Consider the following 23689-nt stretch of genomic DNA (forward strand, 5'->3'; position numbering starts at 1 on the left):
TTGGTCGTGGGCGACTTTGACGAGCAACACGTCATGGTTTTGACGGCTTGCCTTGCTTGATCGCGATTCAACTTCAACAACAGCGCAGGTGGTGGGCACGTGAGTAGATAGAACTATGGGCGACTTTCTCTCCTTTCCTTCCTTCCTTTCCTTTTTCTTTCCCTCGGGTTACGCCATGTCGGAGTCCGTGACGTCTGCCGTTTCCTCGTCTTCCTCTTCTGGTTCGGGCTCGTCGAACAACAGCGGGGGTGGGAATGGGAAAGAGCTGTCGTATCCGGAAAGGGCGGCCCGAGAGCGCTTCGTTCTTTGCGTCGACCCAGCGGGGAATCCCAGCTCTCTCTCGGAGCGCGTAGCGAGCGTGGGTATTGACGTCGGTCAATATCCCGCACCGCACACGTTGAAGGACGAGGAAGGTTGGGCAACTTTGGAGGCCCATGGCCTTTTCGTGCGGGAAGCATTTGGAAATCTTTCCGACTACGCTTTGCGTCTCGTTACACGCTTTGTTCACCCAGACGAGCATGAGAAAGGCACCCTTCCCCTGGTAAGTGATGTGTACTGAACCGTTGCTGAAAATACATTAACTCTCATGAACCCGTAGCGGTCCGATCTCTCCACCGACGAACTGGGAACTCTGGAAAGGTGCTTGCTGGCTGAACCCCTGTTTGGGGGACCCTGGCCTCCAAAGTCCGCCGGCTATCGCAAGTCGGAGCCAAATCTTACGCAGCACATCACCAGCGTGCTGCAGTCCATTTTTCAGGTTCCCGGAGCGGGATTTGTAGATTTTTACCCACTCGCGTGAGTACTGGAATCGGGTCTGGAATTCTCCTTAGAGAAGTTTTTTCCTAACTTTGGTGCCACATCAGGCAAGAAAAGGCGTTGGTCCCATGCTCGTGCGTCCCCGGCATGCGTCAGATGCAGCCGGATTTCACAGTATATTTGTCGCGGTCTTACTGTCTCGGGGATGAGAAGTACAGACCTTCGTGCGTGATTGGTGAATTCAAAGGCGATGTCGAACCTACCGTCGCGGAACCCCAACTTGCGATGTATCTAGCGGGCCAAGCGGTTATGTTGCTGACTGCGGGCGTCCCTTTAGAGGACGTCTGTGTCATGGGCTTCACGCTCGGAAAATGGCGTGCGGTCTTCGGCGCAATGACGTTGCGCACCATAGCCGCTCCGGATCCGAACACCTCAATTCGGTTTCAACTCGTGTACACGTGACTGTACAATGGGGTCCTGGATTTGGAGAACCGCGCATCGGCTATTCACGCTGCCTGCATTTTCATTGCGGCTAAGCGCTGGGCAGGTCGTTTGAAGGAACTTGTCCAAGGCCGTGCCATTGATATCAAGGCAGCGGCCGACCACTATGAAGATGAGGACGATGACCCCGAAACCGACGAGTTCGCGGTTGGTGTTTGGCAGAGCCGAGACCGTCGTCTCGACACGTCCTTTTTCACCCCACTCGAAGGTGCAGGAATGGATTGGTACAGTCACCTCGCAAAACTCTGTGCCCCCCCTCTAATTGAAATCAACATTGGTCACTCACGTGAATTTGGCGTCGCGGCAGTCGCTGATTTATTTCAGGGGGGGTACAGAGTTTTGCGAGGTGACTGTACGCTCGACTCCTTCTCCGCTTACCTCCTGACCTCTTCGGCGATCATGCAATTTGCAAAACCGAACCAATTTCGTTCTACGACATCATATTTATTATGACAACGAAAGGAACAACAGATCACTATCCTAGCCAAAGTGTAAACAACAAGTGGGACGCAGGCCAAGTCTTCAATGGAACTAATTTGGCACATCAGTATGTGCGTGTGATCTGCCTGAATCTACTCGTCGATCTTTAAAACCCCAGTCGCAAGTGTTGCACCTGGGGTTCCACAAGCAAGTGGGGAACTTGCAGTTGGGTTAGGGTTGAGATTAGCCACGAGTTGTTATTGGGCCAAGTCGCGTTTGATATACTTGAACCCTGGGACTACTTGGTTTTCGACAGACTCAAAACGAAGTTGCTTCCCACTCTCAGCAACACATAATGAAGGAGATGGCGGGCGGCCCAGAAGTCCAGGTATGCCGGCCGTCGTTGGGGACTATCCGCGCTCTGGATACCTCTGAATGGCACCTTGCTCAACATGTCTTTGTTATTCCCAGGAAGTACAGGCGCTAAACCGTCGACTGGTAAGCTTTCGTCCTGGGAAACATGGTATCCATTTGCAGTTCCTGCTAGCTTGCAGAGACTAAGAGAAGTATTCTATCAAAGGGCGAGGCCGTCAGCTTCTGCGACTCGGCCGCAGCATTTGCCCGCGAACGGGCCGACTTGGAGAATGACTACGCTCGTCGGCTTGGCGCTCTGGCGCAAAAATATGCTCAGCGGCACGACGCAGGACATATTTCCGCTACACCAGGATCGAATGCTAGCACCTTGTCGACAGAAGCATGCTGGGCTACTCTCTTGAAGCAGACGGAAGGAATCGCACAGTCCCACAAGGAGTATTCGCAGACCCTGCACTCCCAGGTTATCGATCAACTAGTCGCAGCCGTGTCGAAAACGAACCAGGCCCGAAAGAAGCACGAAGCTTTCTTCATGGATCTGTGTGCTGCACGGGATCTTACCTATGCTGAGAAAGATAAGGCGGAGAGCAAGTACAAGCAGCTGTGTACGTCGTTGGCGACCGTTAGGGAGAAGGCTGCCATGACCCCGGATGGTAAAGCTGGCGAAAAGTTGCGACGAAGACTGAAGGAGGAGATGATTGATGTTGGGAATGGCAAGGTCCGTGAATCGGTCATCTCGTGGGCCGCATATGAAGACACGATGTTTATTCCCTTCACGTAACAGAACACGTATATTCTGAGCGTCCTTTCCGCGAACACTGTAAAGAGTCGATTTCACAACACGGATGTACCAGCATTGCTTGAGGTACAAGATGGCAAGGCTTGTCATCACTCCTTCAGGTGTACTCACGTCTTCGACTATAGGACATGCTCTCACTGTTGCAGCACACATTGGGGCGGCTACAAACTTCCTGGCAATCCGCCACTTCACTCCAACAAACACTTGCATCCTCTGTGGAAGAGTCGGCAAAGTCCATGAAGGAAGCCGTGGGGAAAGTCAACGTCGAGGCTGATGCACAAGCGTATGCAGTTTCGCGGAACAATTTCGCTGTCGTTGCATCATCAGAGGCAGCAGAGTTTTCACTGGATGCATTAGCAGAAGAAGGGGTATGAGCTGTAATGTTCACACAGGCTCTCGCCCTCCCCGGCACGGACGACTGACGTCCGTTATTAAATCACTGTAGAGTCACCTCACGAAAGACGAATCAGCCACAATCTTCCTGGGAAACAAATACCGGAAACTCGTGAAACGTGTGGCACAGATTGACGAGGACATTGAGAAAAGGGAAAAGACACTTCAAGGTCTAAAACGACTACTGGACGTTTACGAGAAGGATCCAGCACAGGGAGACATTGGACGCGTGCGGGAGGTACGATATACTCCATATCGGTGTTGTAAGATGAACCCAATACTGGTTCTAAACTAGGATGTTGTTGCAGAGCATCCTGGAAGAGAAACGGGAAACGATGAAGCAGCAAACTTCACGCAGCAAGTTCCAAGTCCAAATCGATCGAATATACAGCCTCCTTTCTTCCGACCTGGAGGACATGCACCCGCACAACCTCACTGGTAAAACATTTGTACATCCCGTAACATGCGACTATTGCCACGGCACGATATGGGGCGTTGGGAAGCCGGGGCTGACTTGTGATGGTATGTTTTGGTTCGAGAGATTATGGTCCCTGGATCTGACTGACTTCCGCTTTCCCCACTTTTGCAGATTGGTTTGTAGTAGTTCTCCCAACAATCTATTTCACTCCCGCCCACTGACTAATGTCTTTCCCAGCGGGTACCATGCCCACCTAAAATGCGAGCTCAAAATCCCCGCGCTCTGTCCCGGCGTAATGAACAAGCGCCGAACCTTCTTAGACAGCAGGCAATCCCTCGCTATGAGTTCCGTCGGATCCAGTATGTCTTTGCCGTCTCTCACGCGCTCGATATTTTTTGTGCCTTACAACCTCACAACTCCATTGCAGTCTCAAGCATCCTCGGCTCCACGAAATGGTACGGAGGCTCCTCCGCCTACATACTCTACGACTACACACCCTCCGCCACCGCCTCCGAGGAACTACAAGTCGCCGAAGCAGAGATCGTGAAAGTCGTAGAACACGACGACGGATCCGGTTGGACGCTTGTAGAGAAGGAGGACGAGAAAGGGAAGGTTGTACAGGGGCTGGTGCCGACGAGTTATATGGAGTTAGCGAGTGAGGCGCCTGTCGTCGCTGTTGCTGCGGAGGGGTCGGATGTGGAGGCGGTTGCTTCTACGGCATCGGGCAAGCAATTGGGGACAGAAGTGGTACGTCACGTCATTTTCGTCCCTCCCGTTCGAGCATTTTGTCAGTCCCCAACGATCCCATATCTACTTTCGCAGGTGGTGGCGTACGACTATACGGCCCAAACGGAGGAAGAGATGAGCATCACTGATCAGCAGGTCGTTTGGGTTGTTGAAGAAGGTAAGGATCCCTCTATATTTTGCAAAACACCTGTGCTTGTCTTTCCTGAATGGTTGCGATGTTGCTTTTCTAGATGTCGATGGGAGTGGGTGGGTGATGGTAAGCTGCATCATCGAGCTGGATTCGCTGTTCATCCCAAGATGGGAGATGGCAACAGTGCAGGGTTTGCTGAAACTGTTCATTTCCAATCTCGGATGCAGGCAAGCAACGGAATTCGCAAAGGACTGGTCCCCGCGGCGTACCTGAGGACTCCCTAGATCTAGACGCACACATATATTCATTTTGGGCTTTCGACATCTCCCCACCGTGACTCTATTAACTTTTTGCGTGGTTTGTCTAGGCCATTATCTCCGTCATGGCATCGTAGGTTCATGAAGTGTAGCAGTTCAGCGCTCTATATCATCTTCACCGGCTAGAGTTCTCTATATCTAAACAATTACTACATATACACACATGGCACATACAGTACAATCAACAGGTCATACGCCAGGGTTATCTCACACTGCGCAAAGAAGCAGCCGCACGTCTACAGAACCCCCCTCACACAATCCTCCACATCCCGCACCTCCTTCGGCGCCCCGCCACTCAACACCACAGCCGCCCACCCCTCCTCCCTCCCCCCGACAAGCACATCATCCTCAATCCGCACACCCACCCCGCGCAACCCCGGCGGGTACGCGGCCGTGTCGGGGATGTACAGCCCGGGCTCGATGGTGAGCACCATCCCGGCCTGCAGCGGCGTCGAGCGCGAGACGGAGAAGGTGTCGTGCACGTCCAGACCGAGGTAGTGCCCGACGTGGTGAGGGTAGAGGGTGTTCATTTCCTGTGGGTAGCGGGAAATAAAAAAGCATGAACAGTCGTCCGTTTTTTTTTGTTTCCTGCCTTTGTTTATCACCCAACACTATCCCGGTGGGCGGGATACAAGTCTCCCCCCCGCCAAAAAAAAAAAATCCACGACACCCCAACCACCCTATCCTCGCCAACCCAGCACATACCCTCACACCCACGGCCCTCCCGAGCACCTTCTGCACCTCCACCCTCAACGCGTCCCAACACTCGCGCTGGATCGCGTCCAGGCTCGTCCGGCTCTCCACGGTGCATTTGGCGACACACTGCTTCTGAACTCTCAGCACGGCCTCGTAGAGCTGCCGTTGCGGGGCGGTGAAGACCCCGCTGGTGGGCCAGGTGCGCGTTACGTCGGCGCAGTAGGAGGCGTATTCCTGCGGGGGGGGGGGGGGGGGAATAAAGAGTTTCATAGGTGTTAGTTTACCCCTGTGATATCGACATGGAGGGGGGGAAGATAAGAATGGATCCTCACCGCGCCCGCATCGACCAACACCAAGTCCCCCTGTCGCAACCGCTGATCATTGACCACATAATGGATCGTCAGGCTGTTCACGCCCCCGGCGACCACCGGCACATACGCCAGCCCGCTCGCGCCTGCGCGCCGCGCCGTGTACTCCGCGAGGGCCCACAGGTCGCTTTCTGCCGTGTTGGGGAGGGGGGTTTCGCGCATCATGGCTTTGAAGGCGCTGGAGGTGATGGTGGAGGCGGTGGTGAGGAGGGCTGTTTCTGCGCGGGATTTGAGGAGGCGGTGCGGGGTGAGGTGCGGGGCGAGGGGGTGTATGTTGGGTTTGGGGTGGGGGGTTGATGCGCGGGGCGGGAAGGCGTAGCTGGTTGTGCTGGGGTCTGGTTTGGCGGTGTTGTTGAGGATGGATTCGGCGGGCCCGTGCAGGGGAAGGTCGGTGTAGACGGGCCGGGTGGCGGTCGGGGAGGTGAGGGTGGTTAGGTAAGATTGGAATGTGTCGATTGAGCGTGCCTGCCGTGAACGAAACATCAGAACGAAAAATTCACCCCCATTGGAATCGTAAATGACCTGCTTTGACGAACTGTACCTCGGTAGCCCCAAAGAACCCCACGGCGCCCTCCAACCCCGCCCGCGGCCCGTCCCACACGACCCGATGCGCGTCCGTCGGCTTCACAAACAAGATCATCTTGTAACCCGCCCCCGTCGTTTTCTCTACCATTCAAAGTACCATCAGTGTGTTGAAAAACGACCATAGATGTGTTGGTTGTTGGGACCGCACGGTTACCTACCCAGCACCAACGCACAATCCGGCTCGTTCACCCCACACAGATAGAACAGGTCCGTGTTCTGATGAAACGGGTAACTGCACCCACAAACATCGTCAGCCCACCCACCTCTTCGCACGTTGATCCCCCCCCACACCCGTTATACGTACAAGATCCCCTGCGTCGCATACCGCAACCCATACCCCGCGACCACCACCACACTGCCGTCGGGCAGCCCACTCACAAGTCGCGCACGCCGCGCCGCGTATTCCGTCCCCTGTATCCCCCGCGTCACTGAAAACCAAAAAAAAAAAAAATCAACATCCAATGCGTCCGTTGTGCATAATGGGAAGAGAAAGGGGGGGTGGGGGCGTTTACCTTCACCCGGTTTGAGGAGATGCGGATGCGTGTCCGGCGTCGGTTGGCCGATTTTGGAGGCGGGGGTGGTTAGCCGGCGTGGGGAGGGTGATGAGGGCGCCGGGCGGGGGCGGAGGGTGCGGCATGGCGGGTGTCGTGACGCGGCGGTGAGGAGGGTGGTGAGGGTGGGGAGACGGTGGGGGGCGGGTGGGGGCATTGTTGCGATGGGAGTAGGGGGGGGGGGGGGGGGGGGGGGGGGGGATGCCGGTCAAGGACGAGAATTGCCCAACGTTGGAGGTTCCCGTTTTCCCGTCGGACGCGTTCAGGGCGCACCTGCTGACCTGCATGTTCCCTCAGTGTTCTCCAGGTGTTCCCCGTCGGTGGATGTTTTCTTTCAAACAGAACCGATGCATTGCACAAAAACGTAATACAAAAAAAAATGAGATTCCAGGAAACGGGACAGTGAAAAAAAGTCTATATATATGCGGGGAAAAGTGTCTAGTGTCTGCTATCTAGGGGAAGCTATACTGCCGTCGGCGAAAAATGCAACTACGCCAAAGTCTCCTCCCAAATCCTGATGTTTGTTTTTTTTCCATCACTCCGCCAGCGGCCAATGATGTCCTCCCTCTCCCCCACTACGCCCTCAACGGCACCTCATCATCATCATCAACAACCACATCCTCCCCCTCGTCCCCATCACCATTCCCACCACTGAGAGTCTCAGTCCGGTACTGCTCGTACAAGAAATCGTGCGTGATCTCTTTGAGGTCGTGCAGGTGCGAGGAGAGGAGGCTGTAGCGGAGTTGGGAGAAGTCGCAGTGGCGGGCGTTGTCGACTGAAATCAAAAATAGGGACGGGGTCAGATTTGGGGAGAGGGGGAGGGGGGAGGGCACGGGATGGGGAGGGGGATTTGTAGTTACCTTCGACGATACCCCATGGGTACTGACGACACCTGATCCTCCGTCCGTCGATGACGACCTCGTCTTCGGATCCGACGATTGCGAATGGCAGGGCGGCCCTCAACTCCCGATTCTCCTCAATAGTCTCCTCATCATCCTCCCCCTCATCATACGGGAAATTGTAGATCGGGATCCCGTAGTGCGCGATATCCTCCATCACGCGTTTCTTGGTCGCGGCCAGCTCGGGGGGTGTGAGGGTGTCGGCTTTCGCAATGACGGGGATCACGTTCACGCGGTGGGCGAGCTTGCGCATGAATTCGATATCGATTTCGCGGAGGCTGTTAAGGGGGGGAGAGGGTGGGAGAGTTTAGTGGGGGAGAAAGTTGATTTGGAGGGAGGGTATTGGTACTTACGAGTGGCCGGTGGGAGGGATAAAGTACAGGAGGACGTGGACGCGGTTGTCTTGGGATTTGGGGTTACGTTTGATGCGGGACTCTTCTTGGAGGACGTCGTCGAATTGTTTTTCGATGTAGGCGAGGATATCCGTGAAGCTGTAGGAAAGAATTCGCATGTGAGTGACTGAATGGAGAGGAAATGGGCGAAGAATCCGGTGACTGGTACATACGCTCCCTCGTTGTTGATGTTGTCGCCGAACCCAGGGGTGTCGACGATCGTCAATGCCAGTCTGATACCATCTTCCTCCATGTCTAGTATAAAACAGTATATCATCGTCAGCCAGGTTGAGCTCTGATCAATAACTCGATCATCACCCCGCAGCGCAGTCCCAACATACCAACCGACACGGGGTTTATGCTGACGGTCTTTTCGAGGGCAGCTTTTTCGGGGCTGGAGTGGTCGTACTTGCGGACGACGGGTGATTCGCATAGGGTGTTCAGGAAGGTCGTCTTTCCGAGTCCCGAGGAGCCTGTACATTTGATGAGAACGTAAGAGGGTGTTCCACCAGTTGGAAACCGACATTCGCACGACATCCTTCGAACGACAGCGAGCAGGAAGGAGTTGGACCGAGGAATAAATAGCCCCGTGCCAACTCTCCAATTCCCCTCCCCTCCCATCCCATCCCATCCCATCAGGTTAGGCTGTAGACCGCGCTGTGTCAAACATTCTCTCGTCAACCCCGCCTCCGGGCTCGCAGTCCCTGTCGCTCTTTTTCTCACTGTCGTTTGCGTTTCCTCGCTCGTCCGGCCTAGCCTCTATCTCTCTCGCCGTCCTTGCGCCCTCTCCTTTCCAAGCCCAACTTTGATTTCCTCCGCCCTCCACTCCCCAAACTCGGCCCTCGCTCGATTCACGACTCCAACTCCCGCGTCCCGACCACAGACTCCGGCCCCCCCTTCAACATACCAACGGTCATGATAGTGAAGGCCAAGCCCTTCTTGACGGTCTTCCTGCGAATGTTGGAGGCCTATAAGCATGAGGGGGGTTGCGTACAACAAAACAAGTTAGAAGGTTCTTTTGTGACGCTGACCCGACGGAGGGTGCGACGACCGATATAGAATGCGGTGCGGGGTAGCCAACGTACCAGCATGGTAGCAGTGGGGGGGTTTACTTTGGGAGGGAGGGAGGGGGTTCTGTGTCTGAAGTGGAGAGGCGGTTGGGTAACCAGAAGTGAGTGACGGCTGGCTGGCTGGCGGGCGTGCGGCTTTGCGAAGTGACACCGCGCAAGTTTGTCTCGTGTGAGGAGGAGTCTCGCGAGTCGCTCGCTGATGCTGAGGGATGAGGGATGAGTGAATCTGAAGTGCGTGTGCGGCATCCATCCATTCATGCATTCGGGCTCTGTCGTTTTTAAGTTGATAGCACGTGGGATCATGCACTCACATGAGCCAATTGAATTGACCTGAAGGAAGGGAGAATGGATGATGTCATAGGCAGGTTGTCAACCTCATCCACGCGTAACAAGTAACTGCAAGGACAGACAGGGCAGGCAGGCAGGCAGGGCTTAGCATCATTCATCATCATCCCTCGTGCCCCCCACGCGCGTCCCTCCCCTCGCTCAACTCTCTCCGTCTGCCAAGTATAAAAAGGGGCTGGCTGGCTTCCCATACCCCCCCGCCCCTCCGCTATTCGAGCATCGAACATATCGCCCCCCCCCCCCCCCCCCCCACACATAATATATCCTTATTGCCAATTCCACAACTACAACTTAACCCCCCTCACATATCACCAATTCACATCAAACAACCATGTCGGAACAGAAAAACATCACCAAAACAGAGATCGACACCCAGTCCGGTTCCGCCTACGAATACCATGGTGGGAGTGCGCCCCCAAAGGCGACCGATAAGGTGTTGGAGCCAAAGGTTGTTGAGGAGGAAGTCAAAGGTACACACAAAGGAGAAGTGGACGGCGAGCGTTAGCGAGAGGATTGCTTTTGAGTTTGAGCGAAGCGAGGCGCAAGGTTGCTTGAGGGTGGGGAGGGTTGCGGAGGATTGCGCGAGGGTCCGAGCGAAGCGAGGCGCAAGGATGCTTAAGGAAACACGTGGCCGCCCAACATCCTCGTACGCAACACACAATGCGCACACACACCAACATCATTGTTCCCTCCCTCCCTCCCTCCCCATTTCACAGAGGCCATAGTCCACGAAAACATCACCGCCATCGAACGCGAAGAAATCCAACCCATCATCGAGCGCGAGCGCCTCCAGACCGAGATCGTCCAAGTCGTCCAACCGGTCCTCGACGTCGTCACCGAGGCCCCCACCGTCGAGAAGGTCCAACTCGAGGAGGAAACCCACAAGTACCGCGAGAAAGCGAGCGAGGAGGATATTAGGAAATATGAGGAGCAGGCGGAGGCGTTCAGTGAGGAACGCAGGGAAGAGGTGGTCCATGAGAAGGTCTATAAGGCCCCCATTATTCATGAGGTGGTAAAGACAAAAGTCATTACGGAGGTTCAGCCCGTGATTGAGAGAGTCATCAACAAGACTCATGTCATCGAGGAGTAAGTACCAGCGAACGCGCGAATGGAGTGACGGAGAGCGAACGGGCGAGCGAAGCGAGGACTACTGCAGTAAAGTACGAGCGAAGGATGCTAATCCACTCCCCTCCTTATCCCAGAACACAAAACATAAAAGAGACCTTCGTAAAAGCCCCCATAGTCCACGAGCAACAAATCGCCGCCCCGATCTCCATGTCCGAATTCGCCGCAGGCTCCACACCCCTCAAGCGCACTCGCGGCACATCCCTCAGCCCCTCCCCGTCCACCACCACCACCCTCACCGGCACGCCCCCGGGCCCCATGACCCGCCTCAAGCGCAAAAAGCTCGCCGAAGCCGCCGAAGGCCCCACCTCGCCGTCTTCCCACTCCCATGAAACCACCTCGCTTGACATCACCACACCCACGCCCGCGGAACCCTCAACAGTCCACGGGACATTGGAAAAGATCGTGGGGGTTGTGGAGGCGGGTGTTGGGGAGCTGTTGGGGAGCGATCGGTTGGTTGTGGAGGGGGAGATGAGGAAGGCCGGTGGGGAGGAGGAGATCAGGGAGGCGAAGAGGAGGAGAGTTGAGAGGGGCGAGAATGGGGTGGATGTTTAGGAAGGGCGTTTTGGGAGACACGTTTGATGTGGATTGGTACCCGCGCGCACCCCGTATATGCAGACGGGAGTACATACATACGACTGCATTCTTTTTTTCTATTTGATTATGCTTTTCAGCGGTGTATCATACCATACCGTCTGTCCTGTAAATAAGAAACCATTTTGTCGCTGCAACGTGTGTCCTTGGGGTTGTAAAGCGAAAGACCCGTCTTTTTTGATGTCCAAGAGCAACACGCGACTGGCACTTTCGGACCATCGTCGGCCGGCTTGCTTCTTTGAAAGCCTTTGAACACCTCCACCAGCAGCTCAATTACGCCACCCAGCAACTCCACATCAGCAGCAGCCTCGGGTCCACCTTCATCTCGATCCCCATAACCCAACCATCCCTCACCTCAAGGATGGTCCCCGCAATGTCCAACCACACTCATCCCAACCCCACCTCCGCCTCCGCCCCTTCTCCCCCTCCCGCCACCCCTCCCCCACGCCCCTCACCCAGCCGAAAATGCACAAACCCCTTCCCGCTGACCTGCGAAAGCATGTGGAAGTACGTGCGCGGGGACGTCGTTCATGCGCAGTTCGAAGCGCACTACTACAACGCCTAGCAGTCCGGGGTTGCCAATATACGGAGTACACCCAAGCGTGTCTACTTGTGTGGTGAGAATAGGGATTTAGTTGGTCTCTACCTTTTACCTTGCACTCTCCACGAGTAGATCATCTCCACCCGCGAACGACCCAATTTAGGACCTATCTCAGGGAATAATCGACCACTTTCACACTAGTGCACGTTGCCTGGAAGCCAGTGGACAGTCTCTGCCTTAGAGGAATGTCTTAGAGGAATGTCAGGAGGGGGTTAGGGTTAATCCCCCACATGGAGCTAGAGATTGCAATTCATCAGCCGCAGGCAGATCCCAAAGGCACTCACAGCATTACCGGTTCAAGCGTGAGATGGTGGCATGTAGCTGACTATCCCCAGCTGGTCAAAGAAAAAAATTCTTCACGTATGTATGGGAAGATGTCTGTGAAATGGTCTTTGAAATGGTGGAGGAAGAAGAGTCACTGTCAGTCAGATGCGGCACGAGTCGCGGCCGCTGGTCTTATGAGCCCTGCGCGTTTCCCCCGTACGGGACGCCGAACAATTCACCATAGGGCTTTGTCTGCTTTGCAGCCATAGAATAGACCACTTGCGGATCTGTTGTGGAACTCGTTACTTTATTCCCCTTCACACACACCACTAGTTTTATAGACATTCGATCGGACGGTCTGCACACACACACAACCAGCTCTCTATCTGCAGAGAAGAAAAGGGGTACGGTAACTATAAAAAGGAAGCTGTGGCTGAAACTGGTTGTTTACAACAGGATCTCCGAGTCCCAGAAGTCACACAGACCCTGCAGACTCCGTTTGCATTGTTCTATCTCTCCCCCCCCGGTCAAGCCATCCTAGGCACGACCTGCTATACCCTTTGGACAAGCGTAAAATCCCAATGCCTTGTCCGTGCTCGCGACCTATATCAGTACCCGTCCGGGCCTTATCCTTACGCGCAGAGCTGGACCAATGGCCGAGGAAGCCGATGTCAGGGAGCTCCTGATGACCGGACAGCGTTGGATCAAAGATTTCATCGACGCCCATCTTCGATATCGAGCGGAGTTACCTCCATCGCTACAAATCAAGTTTTCGAAGCGCATTCTTCAGTTACTGCGCCCCGGGTTCTCCTCGTCTCCACCGGCCACCGGCGGCATCTGTTTATCAATCAACGTCCCTCCAGAAAAAGCAGACCACTTCTTCCAGGTTGTGATGAACATCGGAAACAATTTGCACGAAATTGGTCGGCTTCAGGACGCACTAGAAATCTTCCAATTCCTCGAGCAGACTACGGACGACTCAGACGTAAACGTTCCCGCCAAGGCTGGGCAGGCCCTTTGCTACATTAGCCTGGATGATCCTAAATGCATTGAACTCAATGAAGACTGCATGAGGATCATAGAGCTGCACATCGGAAGTGACGAGCAGAGAGAGAGCAGGCCAACGCACGCGTTCAATCTCAGCTTGCAGTATCTGAAGTGCTACTGTGGAAACCTGCAGTACCGCGGGTTTACAGACGATCCATCTGAAATAACGCAGAAGGCATCACAGCAGCTGGACTGGATGGCAACAGCCATTTCTCGAATGGAAAGGGAAAAGCATATCTGCGAGCAGGACGTACGCGAGCGCCGTGGCCTCGTTGAAGTTCAACGGTCCAGCCTTCTGTTCAACAGGGCCAACGCGCATTTCGGGCGGAAACAGTACGAACAAGCGGATACACTCCTGAGGGAGCGGTTACAACTCCAACCTCAAGCGCCGGGTTATCTTGTCGCTCCCCTCCATCTTCTGGTTCGTACTTTGTTGGCGAGAGGAAGGCTGGCGGAAGCCTACAAAACGGCACGGGGCGCATTGGACCAGGCCCGCCAATGCGGCAGTACAGTCTTTGAAGCTAAGATCCTGGTAGAGCTGCATGGGATTGCGCAACAAATCGACAAACGTAATGCCAGGTGGTACCTGACCGAAGCTTGCCGGTTGCAGTCGCAGGCTCCTCTCGAAGCCACACTAGCAGCGGAGCTCGTGCATGCTCTTCGCCCAGTGAGCCCCTCAAACGGAGATATCGCCCTGATGAAAGTTTTTGAAGGCTGGCTACAAGACAAAATCAGATCGTACGGAGCTTCTACCTCGATGCCAACTCAATTATACCTGGCTATCCGTGCAGAGCAGGCAAATCTTGCATCGGAACTTGCCCGCCTCGATCCAGACCGGAAACAACAAGCGATGAAGGTTTGCCAGGAGATCTTAAACGATATGGACATGCGGATTGGAAGCAGCGAAGGCATTGGAAACATCACCGAATGGTGCCATAAAACCAGTCCCCGTCCATTGTCATCAGTGTTATGTGCTTACCTCCAGCTGCTGCAAGATGAGGAAACGGAAGATTGGAAGACCAAGCGCACCGCCATCGAGACGCGATTGAGCTCTTTGGATGATGATTTCGTGCGGACTCGTCTCGCTCTGGCACGGGTAATTCGCGGGAACGGCCGTCTGGACGATCTGGAACCGTCGTTCAAGATGCAGAACCACCGCGAGGCAAACTGGAGAACTCTGACGGACGAAGAACATCAGATCAGCGGCGCAGACGGGCTTTGGTCCGATCTTGCTCAAGTGCTCTACTCCCTGTGTAATTTCGCATTAGTTGGCGCCAACGAGAGCCAGCGCTTTCAAAAAGCAGCCTTTTACGGAGATCGTATGATCAACATCAACACGCTTAGTCTTTTGCAAGCTGTAAGTGCTGATGTTACTATTTCGTTACGTTATTTCCAGCTTCATTTCAACAAGTTTTGCTAGCGCAAGGTCTCAGAGTTTCCTGATTGGTATCTTGGCCCCTTGCCCGCGTCGGAAAGCGCCTTTTCCGAGTCCATCGGAGCCTTAATCCGCAAACTTGAAATTACAGTGGTTCAGTACATCTTGCTGAAGGAAGTTGCCCACGACTGGTGTCTGTATACATGGGTCACTGTGCCAAATCCGACCGGTCCAATACCCTCCGTACGTTTTTTCCGTGAGAAGCTCGACGACTTGTTCAACACGCCCAGAGGTTGCGGAATGGAAGAGCTGGAGAGATTGATCGCAGTGTTTAAAGACACGATAAGAAGCGGGTCGAGCTTCTCAGAGCGGAAGAAGCGAATGGATGCTTCCGAGGCCAATGACGGCTGCTTGCATAAGTTGTACAGCATACTAATCGCGCGAATCAGCCGGGAACAGCTGTTTCCTGCCCAAGAAAACGGTGCCGTCGTTTTTGTGCCCTACGGTATACTGTGTCGGGTGCCGTTCCCAGCACTGAAACCCGCCGCGACCGGAACGTATCTCATCGAGCGCTTCCACGTCTGCACCGTGCCTTCCTTGCGCCTATTGCACTTGCTACACACTCGACGTCCCCAGGACAAAGCATTTCAACCCGTAAACCACAAAGCCTTGATTGTCGGGGATCCTAAAATGCCGACGTTTAGCGCCTCCGAACCTGTGTCAATACCTCTTCCGGGCACGAAAAAAGAAGCAGACGACCTTGATAAGCTACTTCAGGAACGGGACGCGCGAGTCACCAAGCTCATTGGTGCTGCAGCTACGAAGTCGGCAGTTCTCGCGGAGTTGAAGTCGACAGATCCTTTGCACCTTCTGCACATTGGAACTCACGGCTCGGAATCGGATTTTCTGGAAGGCGGCGTTTACCATCCAGGTTCCTTCCTGCTAGCGCCGCCAGGATCTCAGCCTCCATACCCAACCCGAGACAAATGCACCCTCTACGCAACCGAGCTCCAGCAAACAGACCTGTCCAGCTGCCAGCTGGCCTATCTTAGTGCCTGCCAGACGGGTCTTGGTCGAGGGTCCAGCGATGGGACGATCGGTCTGAGTCGAGCATGCTTGGTGGCTGGATGCCACGCCGTCCTTTCCTCGCTTTGGAGGATCAACGATCAGTTCAGCTCCGAATTCTGCGAAGTTTTTTACGACGAGTGGCTTAGGAATGGGAAATCGCAGCTGTCGGCGTATCGAATTGCCATGATGAAAGGCGTTAAGAAAGGGCTGAATCCTGCACTGTGGGCACCGTTTGCAATTGTCACGGCCGATCTCGCTCGCTAATGCCTCACTCAAATTCTGTACGATATCGTACGATAAGCGACCGGAGGATGCGATGCGCGAGCTACAGTTGTTGAGCTTTATGCGGGGGATGGGGAGGTGGGCGGTGCACAATGGGAGCGCGTATAAATCGAAAGTTTCCGGCGGCTCACTTGACTCTGTCTTTGATGGTCTAGAGGGCCTTCGTGTATGTCTCCTGACTTTTTCGAGCTAATACAGTTGGCGGCTTCCGCAGCTTGTAGGTGCACATTTAGACTTTCATCCGGATATGTATTTGTGACATCGTAAAAAAATACGCCAAGAATGTATCTGCAAATAGTATATGTATGCAGCGATTGCTCTGATCCATATGAGAGCGTACGATACCCCTCGTCTCCTCGTTTCCTTCACGACCGAGTGATCTCCAGCCAAACAAGGCCGCCAGACAACTGTATCTGCATCGAGCTAGTCTGTCCTGCAGGTATTTCTTCCACCTGGATAACCATGTGTCCAAGCCGTTTCTCGGCGCTCTTATCCGTCCTTGTCTCACGCAATTCCACAAGCAGCGCCTTGGGGGGTACGTTCAATGGCTTTGGAGTTAATAGATTCACATCTGCCTGGGCGCCGACGTATCCACTCCAATGCATCCTGTTCTGTGTCACTATATTCATTGCCTGCGCACGTGCGGCAGCCATCGCGGGTGTTACCACCGCTACCCCCGGCTGTGGGGGGGCCGGGTCGTGGAAGATGACGGGGTCGTCACGAAAAAACAGGCTCGTGGCGTCGCATCGAGACGGGTAGATCGAGTAAGTATCACCCAGCCGCGAGAGCCGGATGTGGAGGAAGTGTTTGTCGTGCGGGTCTGGCGCGACATTTGTTGTCTGCTTGATGCGGACCGTGTAGCTTGAGCGTGTTATGATCTCGACGACTGAGGCGGAAGCGAAGTAGAGAAGACAAGGCGAGAGCGATGGGCGACAAGAGATTGTATTGGCGAAACAAGAGACAAGGACTAGAACAAGAGACGAGAAGAACTGGTGTTGATCTGCTGGGGAGGAAGGGAATGGACGAAGAGAGGCCGGCTATTTATAGATAGACAACCCAGCAGATCAAAGAACAACAACAAGAGGGGACTGGGGGGGCGCCAGCTATGCTCCTAGAGCGGGCGTGGCGAGCGTAGAGAGCATTGCTACAGCTGCTGGCTATGGAGAGGTAGTGGGGGTGTGGAGAAGCCATGGGGGGATTGGCGAAATGAGAGGAGAGAGGAGGAGTGGCGATATTGCGGGAGGATTGGCAAAATGAGAGGAGAGAGGGGGCTTGGCGAAATGAGAGGAGAGAGGAGGAGTGGCGATATTGCGGGAGGATTGGCGAAATGAGAGGAGAGAGGGGAAGTGGCGTTGACATTGGCATTGACATTGGCATTGACATTGTCATTGACATTGGCGTTTGACATTGGCAGCTGTCAGTAGGTAAGATTATGGTATGAGCGCGTCGTCCATAACATCACCCCTCCCTTTAGCGGCGGCGGCGGCGGCGTCGAGTCTGGTGTGGTCACAGAGGAGGAGCACCGGGGACGGAGGAAGGCTTGTTGGGGTATGCGCTGTGGAAGTCTTTGAGGAGTGGGTTGGTATGGGTGAGGTGTTCCCCGGGTTCCCAGGTGTTCTCGGAGTCAGGCCAGTTTTGCCCTTTGCCCAAGTACTGAAGGTGACGACAATGGATGCGGGAGTCGAGGATGGCTTCGACACCCCATTCTTCTTGCCCCTCAACGTTCTCGGGGGGCGCAGGTTTGGGTTCGTGTCGTTTGGCAATGGTGTAGCAGGGTTTGAGAAGGCAGACATGGAAGACATTGTGGATTTTGTAAGTAGGCTCTCGGGGATATCTCATCTTCACTTGTATTTCATATTATATCTCTTTACTTCTACTTGATCCGAGACCCGGGCTGGCCACCCAAGCTCTCGGTGATACATTACATAAGGCGCCAAGCCTCACTAAAGCCACGCAAGCCCCACTGGCAGCCTATATGATAAGCTGTCAGTCGAGCGGCCGCTGCGAAGAGCTTCTTACTTTTTTCTTCACTACAATACACTGCTCTCAGCCCTCTCAGAAGGGCCCAATATCGTCTACGTTTCCTCTGACGTTATATGGTAGCACCACCTACCGCTAGCATCACCAAGACATTCCTCGTCAACGTCGCCCCTCTACCGGACGTCGCCCTTACACTCGTTCACAAGCAAGAATGGACCACCAAACTCAAGCTATCGTTGCGGCTGTTGCAGCTGCTTTCGCTACTCGGGAGCGTGCTGTTACGCAAGACACCCAATGAGCCGAACGTTTCAGACTTCTTACAGACGCTCGCAAGAACAAGCTCGTCGAATACGATGGCGCCAAAGCTGCCAAAAAGATCGAAGAGTTTGTTACGCCTCACAGGAACTTCCTCGAGTCTCTCACTGTCCCGGCTGTACAAGCTGGACCAGACGGTACTGGAGCTGCCAACGCCATAGCCTTTACTATGACAGAGTACGCTCCTACGCTCACTACCTACCTCAAGGGTACTGCTCTCGAGTGGTACAATACGACTTACGCCGTCGGCGCTCCCGCAACTTGGACCCTAACCCTAACCCTGATAACCGAGCCATTTGACTAGAAGATTTCGTATGGCACATCGCTCGTCGATGATATCTTCCACAACCCATTCAGGTTGTCCGCGTTCTTCAGTTGGTGGAGGAGGTTGTGGAACTGCACGTTGCGGATATTGCTCTTCGCGATGTGGTCGTAAAATATCGACGTGAAAGACGGGCCAGATGCCGCTGATCTTTGATGGTGATAAATCGAGTTCGTAGGTATCAGGATGTGCTCCCAGTGCGATAATTTTGAATGGTCCAATCCAAGTAGCTGAGTATCAAAGTCCTCTTCGAGCGTCTACTTCTAGGTTGATTCCTTGTCGATTTAGATCGACGAGGTCGCCAATTTTATATGCAATTGGCGTTCGACCTTTGTCGTGTTGACGTGCGAATTGATCTTGCGATCTCTGAAGGTTTTCGCGTACGATACAGGCGATGTCTTCTTGCCCTTTCTTGAAGAGTTCGATTTGTTTTCGATCTACAGCTCGAAGTTTGAGTTCTTGTCCTTCGAGTGTTGGATTCCAACCCGGGAGGATTGGAGAGCGTGCGAGATCTACTTCGAATGGCGATAAACCTTCATATTCCTCCCTCGGAGCGGTATTGTATGCGAATTCGATTAAAGGCAATAGTTTAGGGTTAGGGTTAGGGTTAGGGTTAGGGTTAGGGTTAGGGTTAGGGTTAGGGTTAGGGTTAGGGTTAGGGTTAGGGTTAGGGTTAGGGTTAGGGTTAGGGTTAGGGTTAGGGTTAGGGTTAGGGTTAGGGTTACAAGACCCCCTGGGTTGGGTTTTATTATTGGGTTGCCTGGAACCCTAGGGACTTAGAAATTTTCGAGTTTTTTGGCTTTTGGGTGTGTTCTACAGTTCGAATTTTTGACTCTGAGGGATGTAGTGGCGGGGGGTGTTGCGCACCTAGGCAAGTCGGGGAGGACTAGGTGTGCAAGGGCAAGTGATGGGTCATATGGGCGGTGGTGCGGGTACGGGGGGCGGCAGGGGTGCCAATAGGGGGGGGGGGGGGTTGATATAAAGGGGACATATATGTTATATATACGTTATAGGACTTGTGCAAATTGGGATTTTTCTAGTGCCGATCCGGAGTTGGCGTCCTAATTGAAAAGTTGGCCCCATATCATATTCTCTAATTGAAGTACTCTCGGATTGGCAATCCGTGCGGAAACGGCTTCAGAAACTTAGAAAAACGAAATTTTCACGCGACGGGGGGTAAAAAGTTGGAAAATGTGGTGATATCTCAACATCTGGCTGACTATCCAGTGTAGGGCACTTAATGAAAGTTGATTGTAGCCTATGGTTTGCATAGCTGATGTGGTAGCAAATCTTGTGTAACCTCGCTTTTGGCTGAAGAACAGGGCCCCTTTTCAATTCTCAAGTAGTGACCCCCAAGACCTCCTAACAAAAGACACGAGTACGTATGTGCAGGCAAAGGGGTTTGGCTGTGTTCTCCAGTAAACATTTTGTGATTCCGCTGTGCATCGTAGACTGTTTGTAGGACCCTTGCGGAATGTCATTTACCAAAACTGTTGAACATTTTCCGGTTAAAGCAGTGTTCTACAGTTTGTCCATGCAGGTTAGAGCACGTGACCTGGGCTTGCTTGCAGGGTACGCAGAGTGAGAGGGTTGGGGTTAGAGATTTCCCAGATCACTTATTAAATTCAGCCAAACTGTCTCTGTCATGGAACATTTAAAATGGTGGAAAGTAGTATTGCATTTATTGATTTAGAGTACATTGGAAAAGCGCACATTCAGAAAAGGGTTTTGGTGTAAAGTTATCAACGACATTCAACAGTACTAAAGGACTTCCGCAAGCATGTCACGGACTTGGTTCTGTCCAAAAGTCGTACGGCACTCAGGGTACCTGGCGCAGCGGAGACGGAAACGATGCTGACCGCCAATGCTATGAAAAGCTGAGCCTCCACAGTTGGGACATTGAAGCTGATCACGATGCTGATGGAAGAGTTCACGGATATTGCCAATGGGAGCAGCATCAGGCACTTCCCCATCCCCATGACCCCACCAAGCACGAGCAGGATCAATGACGGGTGCAATGCCTTTGAACCATCCGGGATTGAAACCAAAAGAGTTGAGAACATCTCGGAAGCGCTGACAGTCTGTCACAGTAGTCTGTCCATTGCGATCTCCTCTGAATAGAACTCTGGTGGCAGCGTCCATGATGCCATTGATGAGACCGTAGTACTCTTCCACCGGCACAAGCTTCAAGGAGTTTGCGCCCATGTGCTGGAAAATGGTCTCGATCTGGTCCAAATGGAGATTCAAAACCATCTGTTCCGCTGATTCCAACCTGGCGCACTGAACTCGCACTTCAACTCGCATGCCAGTAATGTGGAGCGGGTGACTGTTGAGCCATTGACGTAAACCTCTCAGTGTCTCACTGCGATCACCAAGGCTGGACTTGGTTTGGGGCATTCGCGAAGACAAAGTCGAGGAGTAGGCTTTCAGCGCATGAACAAGCTTTGGGTAGCAAGTAACCCGAACATTGGCGTGACCCGCAATGTCAAAGCGGGTGGACCCAAATCCCTCACCAAGGATGGTGAGCATGGGAAAGGTGGCGCCAACTCCACGTCCATTGTAGCGAACCAAAGGAATGACCCCATGAGTGTTCAACGTCTGACCAATGTCCCATGTGTTCAGTGCAGCATTGGGATGGTTGCTCACTTCCTGATCAAAGGAATAAGCTGGCAAAGTCCGAATGCGTTGCTTCATTCCATACTGCACAATGCGTACAGAGGGTGACACAGCACCAATGATGTCCTGGAATCCAGACATCAACAGATTTTGCCGCCCAGCAATCAATCGTGAGTGATCCGTGCTTTCCCTCACGATGATCGAATGTTCATTGTGAAGTAACTCAAGAATCCTTGCCTTTGACTCTGGATTGAATGGAATGCTAATGATACAAGGTCTGCTAGCGATCCGCATCCAACCGGCGAAAGCTTCACTGTCCTTGATATGCTGCATCACTCCAGACAGTTCAACCAAGGTGAAGGCACCAAAGAGGGTGGTCAGCTTTGTGGTAGGGAGCGTAAAGGCCATCCAGTCCACATCAAAGTAGCCAGTACTGCGAAAGACCCCAAACTGCTCATCCTGAGGGGCAGGAGAGTGATGGTGTTCCTCATCTGAAGAGCTTGAGCGAGAAGTTGGCAACTCGATGTCCTCACGCCCCTCATCACTATGATGATGAAAGTTGGAGCCGTTTGAACCAGAAATGGACAACTCCACATCCAAACTGCCGATGCTGGATGAGGTCTGGGAGATTTCGACCTGAAGGCTGGTGTTTGACATGGATGAGGTAAGGCTCGACGGCGAAAGGGTGTTGTTGGTGAATGCGGTGAAAGGCATGGTGTCGGCCCTGGTGTTGGCAATGGTATTGGTGTTGGTATTGGCGTAGGTGCTGAAACGTGGTGGTGGTGCGTGCTTTTGGAGGGAGGGAATCTGAACAGCCCTCTCCTTTTATAAAAGTCTGGCCAAAGGCAACCTGGAGCTGTTCTTCAGTTTTTTTCTGCAACCCTCCCCTTTTTTTTTCCTAACTTTTTTTTCTTCCTTTTTTTTTTTTCACTAATCCTTTTTTTCTCGACTTTTTTTTTCACTAATCCTTGTTTTTTTCCTGACTTTTTTTTTCCACTAATCCTTTTAGGGTTAGGGTTAACCCTAGGGTTAGGGTTAGGGTTAGGGTTAGGGTTAGGGTTAGGGTTAGGGTTAGGGTTAGGGTTAGGGTTAGGGGTTAGGGTTAGGGTTAGGGTTAGGGTTAGGGTAGGGTTAGGGTTAGGGTTAGGGTTAGGGTTAGGGTTAGGGTTAGGGTTAGGGTTAGGGTTAGGGTTAGGGTTAGGGTTAGGGTTAGGGTTAGGGTTAGGGTTAGGGTTAGGGTTAGGGTTAGGGTTAGGGTTAGGGTTAGGGTTACAGGACTGTTCCCGGTTATGGGTTATTTTTGGCCATCCAAAAAGTGTCAAACAAAGTTGCTAGCAATGTTCAGGGGCATCTTACTGTAATGTGCTTCAAATTTTGGGGCATGTTTTCCACTCAATGCCCCGGGAAAATCTGTTTTTCCGATTTTTTACTATGAAAATATTGCCAAAATGCATTTTCTGAAACTCTGAGTGGATGGATTTCGCTTAAAGTGGAATATGTCTCGGAAAACATCCCCAAAAACATCTAGGAACCTTCATCTACTCTAGTATTCATCAACTCCTGGTACTTTTTGTTTCCAGGCAATATGGGGGTGTTCTCTAGTTGGCGGCGAATGACTCATTTTGGTTTGCTCTCAATTTGCTCCATGTTTAAATCCTTTTAAGGCCCAAATACTTTCTTTTCTTCCATTGCTCCTCCTGTTGGTGGAGGATGGCAAATGCCTTTTTGCATTGCAATACATGGATATGACAGGGTGTTTGTCAACCAGCAAATCATGGAAAAAGCATGCAGTGCATGTCCATTTGCATGCCCTATGTCATCCGTTAGGGTTAGGGTTAGGGTTAGGGTTAGGGTTAGGGTTAGGGTTAGGGTTAGGGTTAGGGTTAGGGTTAGGGTTAGGGTTAGGGTTAGGGTTAGGGTTAGGGTTAGGGTTAGGGTTACAAGACCCCCTGGGTTGGGTTTTATTATTGGGTTGCCTGGAACCCTAGGGACTTAGAAATTTTCGAGTTTTTTGGCTTTTGGGTGTGTTCTACAGTTCGAATTTTTGACTCTGAGGGATGTAGTGGCGAGGGGTGTTGCGCACCTAGGCAAGTCGGGGAGGACTAGGTGTGCAAGGGCAAGTGATGGGTCATATGGGCGGTGGTGCGGGTACGGGGGGCGGCAGGGGTGCCACTAGGGGGGGGGGGGTTGATATAAAGGGGACATATATGTTATATATACGTTATAGGACTTGTGCAAATTGGGATTTTTCTAGTGCCGATCCGGAGTTGGCGTCCTAATTGAAAAGTTGGCCCCATATCATTCTCTAATTGAAGTACTCTCGGATTGGCAATCTGTGCGG

At 53.0% G+C, this 23689-nt stretch overlaps 7 protein-coding genes across 7 annotated transcripts; 5 read left to right on the forward strand and 2 right to left on the reverse strand.

The window, feature by feature from the left end:
• The first annotated feature begins 26 nt into the window (after window positions 1-26).
• Window positions 27-1554, forward strand: EV422DRAFT_526237 (uncharacterized protein). The gene is made up of 3 exons (XM_053070125.1): window positions 27-541; window positions 599-795; window positions 864-1554. Exons 1-3 carry the CDS (start codon window positions 116-118, stop codon window positions 1216-1218), a joined length of 978 nt encoding a protein of 325 aa, XP_052926667.1. The 5' UTR covers window positions 27-115; the 3' UTR covers window positions 1219-1554.
• A 2-nt stretch (window positions 1555-1556) lies between these two features.
• Window positions 1557-5165, forward strand: EV422DRAFT_526239 (uncharacterized protein). Its single transcript, XM_053070126.1, is given in 13 exon segments — window positions 1557-2065; window positions 2149-2175; window positions 2258-2767; window positions 2834-2914; window positions 2974-3216; window positions 3294-3479; window positions 3550-3762; window positions 3782-3785; window positions 3896-4018; window positions 4087-4406; window positions 4482-4563; window positions 4637-4662; window positions 4764-5165. The coding sequence occupies 13 exon segments, from the start codon at window positions 2033-2035 to the stop codon at window positions 4818-4820; spliced, it is 1905 nt and encodes a 634-aa protein (XP_052926668.1). The 5' UTR covers window positions 1557-2032; the 3' UTR covers window positions 4821-5165.
• EV422DRAFT_614818 (peptidase M24, structural domain-containing protein) lies at window positions 4955-7210 on the reverse strand (the record flags this gene model as incomplete). Its single annotated transcript, XM_053073935.1, has 7 exons — window positions 4955-5386; window positions 5559-5783; window positions 5882-6382; window positions 6459-6583; window positions 6661-6734; window positions 6807-6930; window positions 7015-7210. 7 exons carry the CDS (start codon window positions 7208-7210, stop codon window positions 5090-5092), a joined length of 1542 nt encoding a protein of 513 aa, XP_052926669.1. The 3' UTR covers window positions 4955-5089.
• Window positions 7211-7367: 157 nt separating this feature from the next.
• Window positions 7368-9629, reverse strand: EV422DRAFT_526245 (Septin-type guanine nucleotide-binding (G) domain-containing protein). The gene is made up of 7 exons (XM_053070127.1): window positions 9430-9629; window positions 9252-9312; window positions 8686-8817; window positions 8518-8599; window positions 8306-8443; window positions 7914-8230; window positions 7368-7828 (listed from the first exon to the last, which is right to left on the reverse strand). The coding sequence occupies exons 1-7, from the start codon at window positions 9433-9435 to the stop codon at window positions 7629-7631; spliced, it is 936 nt and encodes a 311-aa protein (XP_052926670.1). The 5' UTR covers window positions 9436-9629; the 3' UTR covers window positions 7368-7628.
• Window positions 9630-10012: 383 nt separating this feature from the next.
• Window positions 10013-11828, forward strand: EV422DRAFT_526247 (uncharacterized protein). The gene is made up of 3 exons (XM_053070128.1): window positions 10013-10229; window positions 10476-10845; window positions 10962-11828. Exons 1-3 carry the CDS (start codon window positions 10091-10093, stop codon window positions 11437-11439), a joined length of 987 nt encoding a protein of 328 aa, XP_052926671.1. The 5' UTR covers window positions 10013-10090; the 3' UTR covers window positions 11440-11828.
• An 873-nt stretch (window positions 11829-12701) lies between these two features.
• EV422DRAFT_526251 (CHAT domain-containing protein) lies at window positions 12702-16420 on the forward strand. The gene is made up of 2 exons (XM_053070129.1): window positions 12702-14747; window positions 14811-16420. Exons 1-2 carry the CDS (start codon window positions 12996-12998, stop codon window positions 16095-16097), a joined length of 3039 nt encoding a protein of 1012 aa, XP_052926672.1. The 5' UTR covers window positions 12702-12995; the 3' UTR covers window positions 16098-16420.
• Window positions 16421-17125, forward strand: EV422DRAFT_526252 (uncharacterized protein). The gene has a single exon (XM_053070130.1). The coding sequence runs from the start codon at window positions 16578-16580 to the stop codon at window positions 16872-16874; it is 297 nt and encodes a 98-aa protein (XP_052926673.1). The 5' UTR covers window positions 16421-16577; the 3' UTR covers window positions 16875-17125.
• Window positions 17126-23689: the final 6564 nt, after the last annotated feature.

The sequence above is a fragment of the Fimicolochytrium jonesii genome (assembly GCF_025526975.1).
Source record: "Fimicolochytrium jonesii strain JEL569 chromosome Unknown EV422scaffold_8, whole genome shotgun sequence".
Taxonomy (NCBI): domain Eukaryota; kingdom Fungi; phylum Chytridiomycota; class Chytridiomycetes; order Spizellomycetales; family Powellomycetaceae; genus Fimicolochytrium; species Fimicolochytrium jonesii.

Excerpts from the sequence above, each read along its gene's own strand:
- EV422DRAFT_526245 (XM_053070127.1), bottom strand. Across the intron at positions 8,818-9,251 it reads CTTCACTATCATGACCGTTG|GCTCCTCGGGACTCGGAAAG; the intron begins GTATGTTGAAGG and ends TCAAATGTACAG. Across the intron at positions 7,829-7,913 it reads CCCATGGGGTATCGTCGAAG|TCGACAACGCCCGCCACTGC; the intron begins GTAACTACAAAT and ends TTTTGATTTCAG.
- EV422DRAFT_526247 (XM_053070128.1), top strand. The coding sequence starts at position 10,091 with ATGTCGGAACAGAAAAACATCACCAAAACAGAGATCGACACCCAGTCC. Across the intron at positions 10,230-10,475 it reads TGTTGAGGAGGAAGTCAAAG|AGGCCATAGTCCACGAAAAC; the intron begins GTACACACAAAG and ends CCCATTTCACAG. Across the intron at positions 10,846-10,961 it reads AAGACTCATGTCATCGAGGA|AACACAAAACATAAAAGAGA; the intron begins GTAAGTACCAGC and ends TCCTTATCCCAG.
- EV422DRAFT_526237 (XM_053070125.1), top strand. The coding sequence starts at position 116 with ATGGGCGACTTTCTCTCCTTTCCTTCCTTCCTTTCCTTTTTCTTTCCC. Across the intron at positions 542-598 it reads AGAAAGGCACCCTTCCCCTG|CGGTCCGATCTCTCCACCGA; the intron begins GTAAGTGATGTG and ends ATGAACCCGTAG. Across the intron at positions 796-863 it reads GTAGATTTTTACCCACTCGC|GCAAGAAAAGGCGTTGGTCC; the intron begins GTGAGTACTGGA and ends GTGCCACATCAG.
- EV422DRAFT_526252 (XM_053070130.1), top strand. The coding sequence starts at position 16,578 with ATGTGTCCAAGCCGTTTCTCGGCGCTCTTATCCGTCCTTGTCTCACGC.
- EV422DRAFT_526251 (XM_053070129.1), top strand. The coding sequence starts at position 12,996 with ATGGCCGAGGAAGCCGATGTCAGGGAGCTCCTGATGACCGGACAGCGT. Across the intron at positions 14,748-14,810 it reads CGCTTAGTCTTTTGCAAGCT|CGCAAGGTCTCAGAGTTTCC; the intron begins GTAAGTGCTGAT and ends AAGTTTTGCTAG.
- EV422DRAFT_526239 (XM_053070126.1), top strand. The coding sequence starts at position 2,033 with ATGAAGGAGATGGCGGGCGGCCCAGAAGTCCAG. Across the intron at positions 2,066-2,148 it reads CGGGCGGCCCAGAAGTCCAG|GAAGTACAGGCGCTAAACCG; the intron begins GTATGCCGGCCG and ends TGTTATTCCCAG. Across the intron at positions 4,019-4,086 it reads TATGAGTTCCGTCGGATCCA|TCTCAAGCATCCTCGGCTCC; the intron begins GTATGTCTTTGC and ends ACTCCATTGCAG.